Source organism: Miscanthus floridulus, chromosome 6 (genome assembly GCF_019320115.1).
Source record: "Miscanthus floridulus cultivar M001 chromosome 6, ASM1932011v1, whole genome shotgun sequence".
Lineage (NCBI taxonomy): Eukaryota > Viridiplantae > Streptophyta > Magnoliopsida > Poales > Poaceae > Miscanthus > Miscanthus floridulus.
In genome coordinates this window covers 101,493,801-101,507,152 of record NC_089585.1, presented here as the reverse complement: position 1 = coordinate 101,507,152, position 13,352 = coordinate 101,493,801, and the positions used below count along the sequence as shown (strand labels likewise).

Genomic DNA, 13,352 nt, shown 5'->3' with positions numbered 1-13,352 from the left:
CAGCAATGGCGGCCAAGTTCGCCAGCTTTGTATGGCGGTGCATCACCATCTTATTCCCCTACCCCTCTCCTTCTTCCTCTCCCTCTCCGTGTGGTGCCAAAGGCGCGGTACGGGGTGAGCACCCTACCCGGTGCGAGCGCGCACCGTACCGTAGCGACGCGGACGTGCGGTGGCGTAGGCAAGCGTGCGCCCTCCATGCGTGGCCATGGGGCGGTGCAGGGCCGGTGCGCCCTCTGGCGGGCCACGTCGGTGAGCGCGGCTTTGGGGCAACTAGGCGGAGCGCGCGACGGCTCCGACACGACCAGACCAACAAGGACCACCTAGTCGCTTTCCCGGCTAATCCTCTCTCGCCCATCTTCCCCTTCCTCCGTTCCAGATACTTATTGGTGAGGCTCCATTTTTCTCCCTCCCCTCGTGCTCTTCCTGCTGCACACCACAGATGAATTTATTTGAGGGGTATTTTTCACCTTTGTCCCTTTCCTGTTTGGTTTCGAGGATTCCATTTGAATCCTCTTTGATTCTTGGTGATTCGAACTGAATCTTCTCCGATTTTTGCGGATTACAGGAGGAACACGCTGATAAAGAAACGAGGTACTGACCAATCAGTTCTTTTGAGGAAACATATAAGCTGATGACTTTCTTGTACTTTTGTCCAATCTGTAATTTTCTATGTATATGGCCAGATACTCCTACAACATGATCAGGTGATGATCTACAATATCTGATGATTACATCATAAATTATGTTTAACTTTTACAGCAATGATCACGGGAGATCTTTCCTTCTTGTGTTTTTCTTTTTCTAGAATTCAGCCTATTTTCGGTGAGTCCGTTCTTAATGTTTGGCTAATTTGGTGTGTTTGAGTTTTATTAGAATCAAATTGGGTTTGAACCCATTCCTGGTGAATTTTGGACAACCTCCGTTTGTACACTGCATACTATTGTGCTTTTGAAACAATGGTTTTCACATACACAGCAATAGCAAAAGCAGCACTCTTCTAATTTTCAGAAACGTGACTCCTTCCCAGCAACAGTTACCTACTCATCGTCCTTATCTAATTTTCCCACCTTTTATTGGTTTGATTTTTTGGATGAATTTGAGAGTTGTTTAGTCAGCAGGCTTATGTACTGTTCCGAAACTTATTGAGAAGCAATAGTTGCCAGGCTGCTTTGGTTTCTCAGTCTAGCTGCAATGCAGCGTGTGCTATTCCTCCGACCGCTAGATAGCTGCTGACTGAGTTTGGACAACAAGTTCAATCCGTTGAACCTGGTAGCTGCATCTCCTTTCAGTGTTTTAGTCATCGGGGGTAGTAGGATTTCGGTGGCTGCAATCTACGAGGAAAACATCAGTTGTAGCTAGGCCAATATTATCTATGCACTCCATAGCTTGTGTAACAAGTTTGTACTATTCTGGAATTCCGAATACAGGTATCTTATTTGTGTTTGCTTTTTCAGTTCCTAATTCCCATGACTCTAGACAAAGGAAGTTATCAGTCATGGTTGATCCTATCCGTTTTACCTTGAATCGTTGCATCCATTGTAAAATGCTTATCTACTTTTCCTGTTTAAAACTGAAAGCTGAGTGCTGATCAGGTACTGCTTTGCATCCATCTAGAATCCACTGTTCTCTATTTTCATACATAAAAATAGATGTATTGTCTTCTATCTCCTGTTTGTTTCAAAGTTCTGCTATACACATATTAGAGTTTCATAGTATGATAGTACAAGTCTTGAATTTCCATTGGTAATTCTAGATTTGCCTACCACATTAACAAGCAATTTATCCATTGCAAACTTGGGATCAAAAGAACAAAATCAATGATGCTTTGTACATTCACTAAAATATTGTGTTTCTTGTGCTTACTCACACTTAAATTTGAAGCTCCCTCAGAGTTTCATAGTATGATAGTACAAGTCTTGAATTTCCATTGGTAATTCTAGATTTGCCTACCACATTAACAAGCAATTTATCCATTGCAAACTTGGGATCAAAAGAACAAAATCAATGATGCTTTGTACATTCACTAAAATATTGTGTTTCTTGTGCTTACTCACACTTAAATTTGAAGCTCCCTCTTCATGACATTGCTTAACTGCTATGTCGATTTATTGTATAGAGTATTGCTTCATCTGGTTGATCTGCTATTTTTTTTATAATGCCTCTTCTGAGAAGATTACATTTTAAGTTTACATAAGCTAGCCTTGTATCTTGCTTCCAGTAATTTGTTAACATGGTGGTACGCTCTATTTTTTCAGAGAAACAAGAGGCAGTGAGGAAGCTGATGGAGACCTCAGGTATCTATGAATTTTTTTCTAGATCTCTGAATGTCTTCCCTCCTAATGCTACAGCTGTCATATCCTCCATTGATTATTATATGCCTTTAATACGTTGAGGCTAAAGAGAATTCAGGGTGTAGCTTTTTTAGAGCAAGGTGGTGCTGGAGGTTTTGTCGGTATCAAATTGAAAAATCCTGAAATGAAACGTGTGTGTGCTTCTATGGAATAATTGCATTATGGTTCTACCTCTACTTTCTATTAGGTAACTAAAGGTACCTGTACAGATAAAAAGTGGTATGCATTTCCATCAATTTTGTACCATTAAATGGTGCATTAACAACTGTGTTCCCTGGACTAAATATAGTGGCCTGATCCTATTCATGGCTGCTGATATGCAGGTTCTTTCCCTTATCAGGATCTCGAGTTGATGATATTTGTAGCTCATTTTAAGGTATCCTGTTTCTTTGATGTTAGGTTCTCATAGTACATGCTCATTTCTTTTTATTAATCTTACATATAGTGCCATGATCCTTTTCATAGACAAGTGCTCTGACAATTTGAGTTTTTCAATGGTTCTTCCACAAACATACCATGTCACAATTTTTTGAGTGCCTCGTCCAATAAGAAATTGACAAACATATCATGATCCGTGTTAGGATTCGATTCCTATATTTTTTTAGATTCAACGCTTTTCCTTGTGTTCTATTTTTTAGATTTAAGAGGAATATATATCAACTGAGTTTAGGATAATAGGTACATTTAACTCTGCCCAGCTTTACCCACTGTTAACATGATTTCACCATGATATGATATTTCATTACAGTCTAGGTTTACCGTGCACACGTTATTCTTCAATTTAGTTTGCAAACAAATAATAGTACCCAGTCCTATTTTTTGCATTTCAGTATTGGCATCCATTCATCAATAATTTAACGTACCCGCTGATCACAGCTTGCTAAGAGAACTTCCTATTTGCTTTCCTATAGGTCCAGGAGGGAGGACACGAGTGTCTCCTCCACCATGGAAGCCAAGGAGAGGCAGGCCACAGCCAGCAGCTGCATCGCCCAAACATTCTGATGCGTGTACTCATGGGAAAACACAAAAAAAACAGCACAATAGATATTCTGTACGAACGATCCACGAAACCAGGGACAGATCATACATGTTCGATATTCTTGCATTGCAAGTACCGTACGTCTAAGCCCTAATTGTGTGATATCCAGGCCATTGCACCACCATCTATGGTTAGTTAAAAGACGTAAACTTACTTGCTTCCTTTACAGCCTATTGAATGTATCACGATGAGCATTCTTAAGGTACAACGATGTGGCTGCGGACTAAACTTATGTGGCTATCTATTTCAATACTTAGAATAATACTTATCTACTGTCGTAATGCTACCACACCATGAACCAGATTAAAGTCTTGAGTCTTTTACTTGTATGCCATTAAAAAAGATGGTCTAATCGTCTATGTCCCTAAAAAGTTCGATCTATCGTCAGTGTCTAAGCTCGAAAAACTTCTCTCTCACGCCATTCTGTCCGCCTTCTGTTTGATTTACGCTGTTTGGCTGTCCTGACGAGTGGGATCCGCTGTGGCAAATGATCTCAGTTGCCCCTTGCCGTTGGAATTAGAGGTGGAGGCCGTGTTGACGCTGTGTCGGTTGCCGCTGCCGGTGCAGCTGCAGCGGCGCCGGGTTTGGGCTTGCCTTCCTCCTTCCTCACGGCCGGTGGTGGTGGCGCCGCCCCCTCTGCTCGCAGCCGCCAGCTCTCCGGATGTCGAGCTTGGCACCAGCACAGCTCCCGAGCGGCGTCCCTGCTCGATCCAATGCCTTCAGGGCAGGGCCGCGACAGAAATCGACGCCTCGGTTCCCTGTCTTCGCGGCATCCACTACCGCCCCTTCTCCAGCTTCCTCCAGCCTCCTCTCGCGGTCGTCGCGCCGCCGCCGTCCCTGCTCCCGCCCGAGGCTCGACGACGCCCGGAGCTCGCCACGCCACCAGGTCGTTCTGCTCTGCCTGACTTCGCCGGAGATCCGAGGAGGGCTGCGGCACGGCGGACACTACTGTGCACGGGGCTGTGGTGCAGCGAAGCACGGGCCGCGCGCATGGCCGACGGCTCGGATCTGCGGGGCTTCGGATCTAGTTCACCATCGACATGGCGCTGCTCAGCCAGCAAACCACGCGGAGGCATGGGAGCAATCCAAGTGGCAAACCACGCGGAGACATGGCGCTGCACCAGCACAGCTCCTCGATCCACCGGGCAACCCGGTCAGCCACGGCACCGCCACCGTGGGCCCAGTCGCGGCCGTCGGGGTCGCACGGCGGGCCACCGTCGTAGTTGATCTTGATCAGGCCCGGCAGCTCCAGCGACGGCGTGCCGTACACGTGCGGGTCGCCGTAGCTGGAGAACGTCGGGAACCCGGACTCCGCCGCGAGGTCCCGCTCCCGGCCGGGCTTGATGCGCCAGTACAGGACCATCGTGTGCAGCGGCTGGATGGGGAGTTCCAGGCCGCCGGCGATGGACCGGACCAGCTTGCTCGCCCACGCACCTACCGTCACCACGCACTTGCCGCCGTGGAACTCGGCGCCGGCGCTCGTCGTCACCACGACGCCGCCTCCCTCCTCCTCGGGTCCCTTCCTGACGCCAACGACCTCCGTCTTGTCCCTGACCACGGCGCCCTTCTTGACGGCGAGCGCCTGGAACATGGCCACGGCCTTGGTCACGTTCAGGCCGCCGCCGCCGCGCTCGCTCACCGCGGTCACCCACCCGTCGCCGTCGGGGACCCGGAACGCGCCTCCCCACCTCCGCGTCAGGTCCGCCCCCTCCTCCGCGCCGGGGTCGCTCTTGATGGCGGCGAGCAGCGAGGCGTTGCTGCGCGGGCCCATCGAGAGCTGCGGCGCCGGGGTCAGCACGCTGTAGCCGGACTCGGCCTCGGCCTCCGCCCAGAGGCGGCGCGCGAGGCGGACCATCGGCGGGTACTGCGCCTTCGGGTACGCGTCGCGGATGGTGCGGGACTTGCCGTGCGAGGAGCCCAGGTGGTGGAGCAGGTCGAAGCGCTCCAGGAGCAGGACCCGCGCGCCGCGGGACGCGGCCGCGTGCGCCGTGCAGCTGCCCATGATGCCCGCGCCACCACGATGACGTCGAAGTCGAAACGGTGGCCGGCGGCAGCGGCCTCGGCGGCCATGGCGCGAACGAGTTCGATCGGTGGCTTCTTGACGCACGGTGAAGTGACGAGTGTTGTGCCACTAGCTGTGGCTGCAAGAGTGATTTATAGGCGAACCTGCGACATGGGAATTGGTGTGCAAGTGCATCGTTGCCAAATTGTGACTTGCAATTGCAAGCGGTGGTCGCCTCGCGCTATCGGGCCTCGCTTGTGCGTCACATTGTCGGCCATTGCTTGCGCTTCGCGCAGCAGACCGGCCGGTTGCCCCAAGCAGCTGTCTGCATGCCAACAAGCTGTTTCCTCACGCAGTCTTTTTTTTTTCCGAGAACGTGCATAGAACGTGCAGTGGCACATGAGAAACAAAAGTTCCATGGGCATTTAAGTCCTTTACCACCCATATTTCACACCGCTAATACTGCAAATAGACAGAATGGTGTGAGAGAGAAAAGTTTTTCGAGCTTGGACACTAACGATAGATCGAACTTTTTAGGTACATTGACGATTAGACCATCTTTTTTAATGGCATACAAGTAAAAGACTCTAAAGTCTTTGCTGTCGCGCCTCAGTTTTCTCAGATTTTTGACCGCACGGGCGCGCACTTTTGCGCGCCCCACCACTAGTTGGATAAAAATCTGGATGATAAGGGCCATGCAAATCTTCCGGAAGACAACTAGTCACTCACTCTTTTTATTTGGGAACACAAGTTGGGTGGAATTCAGGGTAACAAAGGCCCAAAAAGAGGATACAAAAGCCGAACAAACTAAAATGGATGGGCCGGCCCAAGATTCACAGCCGTACGACCCAACTGTCACCCTAGCCCACGAATCCGCTCGTCCTCCCCAAAACCTCTCGCTGGCGTCGCAGAGTCCAAGTGCGGTCAGGACTCTCCCCAACTCCGGCGAAGGGAGCAGGAGCGTTGGCGTCAGTTGGGCGGCGGCGGCATGGACGAGGCAACGAAGAAGAAGGTGGAGGTTACGGTGCTGGAGATCCTCCGGGGCTCCGATATGGAGTCCGTAACGGAGTATAAGGTCCGCAAAGCCGCCGCCGACCGCCTCGGCATCGACCTATCCCTCCCCGACCGCAAGCTCTTCGTCCGCGGCGTCGTCGAGGAATACCTACGCTCACTCTCCTCCCAGGAGGAGGCGGAGGCGGAGGAGGAGCAGGGCGGCGCTGGCAGGGAGAGCAAGGACAAGGAACAGGAGGAGGAGGAAGAGGAGGAAGATGAGGAGGAGGAGGAAGGGAAGGGCGGCGGGAAGAGAGAGTACGACGACCAAGGCGACCTTATCCTGTGCCGCGTGAGTTCCTTCTCCCCTACCTCCACTCTCGCGCGTTTTTTCGATCGATCCGCATGTTATGCTAGGGTTTTGTGGCCTAATGTGGATTTGTGCGTGCAGCTGTCGAACAAGAGGAGGGTGACTCTGTCGGAGTTCAAGGGCAGGTCGCTGGTGTCCATCCGCGAGTTCTACGTGAAGGACGGCAAGGAGATGCCCTCCGCCAAAGGTGTGCTGCGGGCATATAGACATTATGTTTGATGCTTTTTTACTAACCAATGCAAATTAAATCGAAATGAAGTAACCCTTGTGCACGATGAATTAAAATGAAAATATTATATCTATCATAATCCTTTTTCACAACCGTGCCTTTGGCATGTTTTTCATTAGGAGAAAATTAGAGATACTAAATAACCAGAAAATCCAATTGGACAGCCAAGGCTTGCACAAGACAAGAACACGATCTACTCCACAACTCCACAATAGTCTACAACTTTATGAAATATTTGCGACGGTTCTGAATCAACAACCAAGGCCCGGAGCGCCACTAAGGATTTGTACCCAGCCATGATCCATTGCTCGGCTTCCTCAGAAATATCACTGGTGATCTGAGGCACTGATCTCCGGTGAATTCGAAAAAACATCCATCATAATCCATTTATCAAATGTTCTTAATTACATCATTTCATACAAAATTCTGACCGTGGCAATGCACATGTCAGTACCTAGTTCATGCCAAAGTATGTACCATTTGCTACAAACACTTATGTAGTCAGGCACAAAAGAAATGTCAAAGCATCATTGGTACACGAAGTCCAATGTCGAATAGCTTCACGATCACATTCCATCTATCAGGGCTAACAAACAGTAAAAGGCTTCATGATTACATTCCATCTATCAGGGCTAACTAAAGATAAAAGCAAAGCACTTTTATCCATCATGCTCTAATAATCAATCCCTTTAGCCTTCTAAACATTGTTTTGCCGGTTAGTTGCCCTCCGGTGCCACTCAATGCAGTTCCTGAGCTCCAATAGGGTATCGAGACCTCCAAGCATCTTGTCACTAATAACAGACAACGTGAAAATAAACCCGATGAAACAGCAGACTAAAACATCTCTATGCACTTGGTTAAATTCGCCAACAAAATTGGCTGCAGCCTTCATTAAGTCTGAAGCTGAATTCCCATCGATACAATTTCTCAGAACAATAATATTAAAAAAGGAGTACAAGAAAGGTTGGCATAGCACCACCATGGATTCTTCCCCATTCCAGTCACCTTTGAAGTGAGTTTAGAATCTAATATTATTGGTCATGGTGTGTGTGATGCTTCATTCCAAGACCTCAGAACAGAAGAAGTTTCAGTTCACTTTTTTTGTCCAACTGCAAACACAGTATCTAAGTCTAGAAGAATTGAGATAATTATATTTGCCATTTATGTATTGTCTTTAGTGAAGGGCGGGCCTGGTGCAAACGGTAGAGTCTTACCGCCTGTGACCGGAAGGTCCCGGGTTCGAGTCACAGTCTCCTCGCATTGCACAGGCGAGGGTAAGGCTTGCCACTAACACCCTTCCCCAGACCCTGCACAGAGCGGGAGCTCTCTGCACTGGGTACGCCCTTTTTATGTATTGTCTTTAGTCTTTATTGAAAAATGTCCAAGGAGTACACCTGTTATCTTCAAAATGTAGATGCTAAGATTTACCTTCTGGGACAGTGTGGCACAAATGGGAAGTCTGGATCACGCCTGCCTTTCCTGCTGCTGAAAAGGAGGGTTGGACACAGATTCAGTAGAGTAGTAACATTCAGACTTAGCTGGACACAGATTCAGACTTAGCCCATATTCAACAGGTCCCTTCAACCTGAAGTCATTGGGTTTAGCTACAAATGATTAGCGAAAGCAGAGTAATTAAATAACACTTGTCAATAAAAACAAACTGGTCCACCTCTCAGTATTATATTGAGTGACAGTTTTAGCATAAGTCAGGTTCGAAGCAATACTCCATGGTACCCCGAATTCATCATATTTATGTTTGGATCTGGTGTGATTACAGTATGGCTGAGAAATCAACACTCTTGCACATCAAGTTTCCTCTAATCCGGCCTTCTTTAGCTTTCATCCTGCTGCAAATTGATTTAATAGGCCTTCTAGAATGCTGTGTGGCCTGAGCATTTCAATTAAAGATAATTAAAGATTAGTTAAAATTATCCTGATATCCATAGGTTTTATACATGCAAAAAAATATTTTATATCTCTGCAACTAAGAGATTTCATCAAAAAGCACGGATCATGTTTACACCAGCCACCACCACTGCCACGCCATCACAATTCTCGTAGTCTTCACCTATCAATTTCTTTCTGTAGTTTTACATGTCCGAAATGTATCAACTCCATTTATTCTTTCTAGGCTGCAGTCTAGAGTAAGGAGAATATGGTAAACATATACAAGCTAACTTATATTAGCATATGAAGATACACCATTTAAATACAGAGATGCACACGATGTGTTGAAATTCAACCCTGATGTGAGGAACATTTGACTGGTAGACAGAATTTCTAGCGATTTCACAGTTCACATCAGCTCAGCTTCCAAAGGGCACTACTCCATGAGGTAGCAGGCATTTCTACCTCCAGCTGTAGCTGGTTGAGCATCGTAGCTCCTTGAGGTATTGGGCATCATCGGAGCACTTGACCATGAGCACGCCATGTCGCGACACAGAAGGAGCAGGAGTCACCCAGCGCCGACGTGAACGCTACACAACCACCTGCACCCAGTGACAGCCCACTGTTGTCATCATGCCTATCCTTACTGTACCTCAAACCACTATTAACACAGGCATACATTTTACAAATCATGTGACTACGCCAGCCTGCATCCCTATACTCAAAATCATGGTTTTACTAAAAATCAAAACATAGTAGGTGGATAAAGGAAGGAGGTGTTCTGGAAGGGCTTTGTCGCTGTCCAAGGGCACTGCTGTAGGGTCGCCGCTGCCGTGCAAGGTGCAAGGCAAAGAGACAGGGCAAACGGTTGTCAAGGTCAGAAATACAGCACGCGGGATGTCCTGGTGGGATTGGGAACCGGTGACAATAGATGATCACATCCACCTCCACCTCCACCTCCATCTCCACGGCCACCAGTCCTCCCCCTCCGCGGCCACCTTGTCACTTAGCTCCACCCCGGTGTCATCCCCTCCCTACTCCACATCACCATCTCCACCAACCTGGCCCGTATCTATGCCTAGAGGTTTGGGGATCTCAAGCGGCGGGGAGCGGCAGGTGGCAGGCGGCCGCGTACCCCATGGGGCCAGAGCTCGCGGGCAGCGGTCGGCTGCAGGGCGGAGGCGCGGGTGGGTGCTGCCATCACTGAGTCAGGCATGGTAGGCGGCGCGGCGGAGGCATGAGCGGGCGTGACCGTCACGGAGGCGGGTGTAGCAGGAGGCAGGGGTGGAGCCGTGGAGGGCTGGAGGCGCGTGCAGGCGGTAAGGAAGGAGCGGCGCAGTGAGGAAGGGGATTCACAGGCTAGGGAGGGACTCAAGGGCCCACCTGTCGGCGCCAGTTGACGTGGGCGACGGACGAAGAGTGATAGGAATTTAGAACTGAATAGCGATACCGACATGAGGTCGTTTTTTCAATGTTATCTGTGTTGTCATTTAACTGTGGCTACTACATATCCATATTTTCGTAAACGTTGGGTTTATTTATAGAGAAACACTGCAAATACAACAATTAGCTTTTCAATCTGTCACTGCGTAGGGTAACCTTTCATTCTCTTTGTTTTATGTTGTTGTGTGCTTGTTTTTGTGTGTCATCGTTTATCTCCTTTCTTCTCTTCTTGACTAACATTTTTCCTGGTTCAGGTATTAGTATGACGATGGAGCAGTGGGAAGCATTTTGCAATGCTGTACCTGCAATAGAGGATGCCATCAAAAAACTTGAAGATTCAGACTGAGAACTTGTTTTAGGAGCCTCTTCTTTGCCTGTATCAAATCAAAAGGCCTATTTCTGACCCTTAACGAGGGCCATATGTGGCTTGCAAGAGCTCCAAGTTCTGTAAAAGGTTTAACTTGTGCCATGTGTAGGATGTAGACGACTGTATACCGTTTGGAATATTTGCACTAACAGGTAATCCACCATTATGGTGGCCTGGAGTTCCCATGCTATGTGATAATCGGGGATGTGTTCATGATTTTTTTCTCCAGGTGTTTTTTCCCCATCTATATGTGTGCTGCCGTTAATGGAAGGGAACAGCTAGTGCTCAGACGTCTGTCGCCCGGTCTGTCAGCCTGTTCGCTTGTTGGTTTCAGCCAGCCTAAACCAGCCAGCCAATAATATTTTCCTCTCATAATAAACCAGCATCAGCCAGCCTAAACCAGTCCAGAAACCAACTAGCGAACAGGCCGATGTGTTTGGATGTAGCTCCAAGCCTATGATTCCACCCACCTGATGAAACCGGTCCGCAACAGAAAATGATTCGAACGAGCGCGTCTATCCCTCGGAGCGCGTGCGTCACTCACGGTGGCCTGTCCCTACCGCGCCGCCATCCCCCACGGTGCTCCGTCCCTCCACACACACACACCGTTCACCACCGTGCCCGTCCCTACAACGCCCCATCCCATGTCGTGCACACATAGGTTACATTCAGATCTATTTTTTAAAACATTCAGATACAACACTTGTAACATACAAATTAAAGAAAACGGATGAAACACTTAAAACATGTATCTAAACACACTTACAAAAACACCTAAAAACACTTGCAAAACAAACGCAACATACAGATAAAACACTCGCAACATATGTGTGAAACATATGTAACATCATGAAACACTGAGAACAGACGCTTGCAACATACATCTGAAACGCTTACAACATATGCAACATCCCGATCTACTTTTGCAACATCCAGATGAAACACTTGCAATATCCAGATGACACATCTGAAATACTTGAAACATACTGCTTGCAACATGCGCTTTCAGCACAATGTCACCTTGCTACTTAGACGAATGGCCGCTCGTCGTTGCGGAGCTCGACGCCGGCGCGGGGGTCGGCGACGGCGCTTGGAGCTCGCCGGTGCAGCAGCGGTGCGGCCCTCCTGCGATTCTCCAACGCTGCTAGTGGCCTAGGCTCGCGTCCATGGGCTGCAGCCCTGTTGCTGCTACTCCAGCGCCGCTACTCGCTCGGCGCAGTCGGTCCAGCGCCGTCCAGCTCACGGGGGATGGGGTGCGGCACGGTGGGAGGAAGGGCACGACGTGAATAGGGATGGGGGCGCGGGTGGGGAAGGGGACCGTGGCGGGGTGGCTGGATGAGCAGCCAAGCCGTGGGGATTTTTTTAGAGGTCGGTTCCACTACGGACTGGGAGCCGCGTCCGCACAGGACGGACGCCCGTGGCTGCTGAGCATTCGAGTTAATGGAAAAGGTGACATGAACAATATTGAGGTTTTGTTCTTGAACATTATGATCATGCAAACTCTAATTGCCCTCCGTAGGCGTTCAGGCTCTCCATTGTACATCGAAAATTTGTAAACGGGTTCGATGCAGAGAGCTGGACGTGATCTACTGTATATATGCCGCTGTAGCAGGGCTGTCTGAATTACAAACAAGTTCGGTAGTGTTCCATGTCAGCACATGGGCCGGCTTTTTAGTTTTGCTCTCTGGTGTGGCAAGAGTGACAGCAACACAAGCCACCCTCCAGAAAAGCCGCCTTCCCGTTCGTGTTGCATGTGTTATATGTCTGTATTACGTTGAGTCACAGGTGTAGGTAACGTAACCTCTCGTGGATTGAAATTAATACCCAACCGATTATCTTATCTGTAACCTCTCTAGTCACTACAAGAGCTTCATGTCATGTTTCGTCAGCAATGGCAGTGTCCAGCTAGTTTTCTCAGGGGTCGTATACTGAGTTCATTTAGCTCTAAGCAATCTTGTTCTTTAAAAAAAAAGGCGATTTAGCATTTAGCAAGATGCGTGAGTAGACGTGCGAACAACTATGATCATTTATCAACTACGCATTTTGCCAGTGCCACTATGCCAGGGACAAGCTCGCTGCTGCCTGCTGGAAGCCGCTGCTGTTCCGGACGGGTCTTTGGTGTCGGTGCAGGAAGTGATCAACACGTAAATATTTATAGTTTTGTTGTACATTGTGATCGGAGATGACCTAACACTCAATGACACATGGTTTATACTGGTTCATGTAATATACCCTACATCCAGTTTGAGTCGGTCGGTGACTTTATTCCTGAGCTTAGGTGCTCGAAGTTTGCTGTAGAGTTACAAACGGAAGAGAGAAAGATGAGAGGTACAAGAGATCTGGTCGGACTCTGGTCTGAAAGGCCGAGAATGACAGGAGCTCCGCTATGTGCTAAGTGTTCGAGCGTGTGCTGTGTATAACTTTAGAGTGTCTAAAGTTACAAAGGGTGAATCAATGTAAGTGAACTGATCTATCTCTCTGTTTGGGAGAGAGCGCATCCCCTTTTATAGATGAAGGGGATGGTCCTTACAAGTGAGAGGGAGAGAGTGTACATATGCTAAGTCTTGTTGCTCACACTATCGGGTACAGGATGATTGTAGGCGCCCTATAACACTGTTAATGTCAGATGCATGTGGGAGGTCGTGTCGTCTTCTTCAGGTATGGCAGACGTCGG

General features: G+C 48.6%; 1 protein-coding gene, 1 long non-coding RNA gene and 1 pseudogene across 3 annotated transcripts; 2 read left to right on the top strand and 1 right to left on the bottom strand.

The window, feature by feature from the left end:
• The first annotated feature begins 365 nt into the window (after window positions 1-365).
• On the top strand, window positions 366-3,697 carry LOC136458818 (uncharacterized). Of its 2 annotated transcripts, XR_010760057.1 has the most exons (4): window positions 366-456; window positions 566-704; window positions 2,256-2,294; window positions 3,263-3,697. It is a non-coding gene; the product is annotated as an uncharacterized lncRNA (long non-coding RNA). The 2 variants fall into 2 exon arrangements; XR_010760056.1 differs by lacking the exon at window positions 3,263-3,697 and having other exon boundaries at window positions 2,256-2,390.
• Window positions 3,698-4,288: 591 nt separating this feature from the next.
• LOC136458817 (probable sarcosine oxidase) lies at window positions 4,289-5,619 on the bottom strand (annotated as a pseudogene).
• A 524-nt stretch (window positions 5,620-6,143) lies between these two features.
• Window positions 6,144-10,900, top strand: LOC136458816 (RNA polymerase II transcriptional coactivator KELP-like). The gene is made up of 3 exons (XM_066458736.1): window positions 6,144-6,734; window positions 6,834-6,939; window positions 10,566-10,900. The coding sequence occupies exons 1-3, from the start codon at window positions 6,381-6,383 to the stop codon at window positions 10,655-10,657; spliced, it is 552 nt and encodes a 183-aa protein (XP_066314833.1). The 5' UTR covers window positions 6,144-6,380; the 3' UTR covers window positions 10,658-10,900.
• The last annotated feature ends 2,452 nt before the right edge of the window (window positions 10,901-13,352 follow it).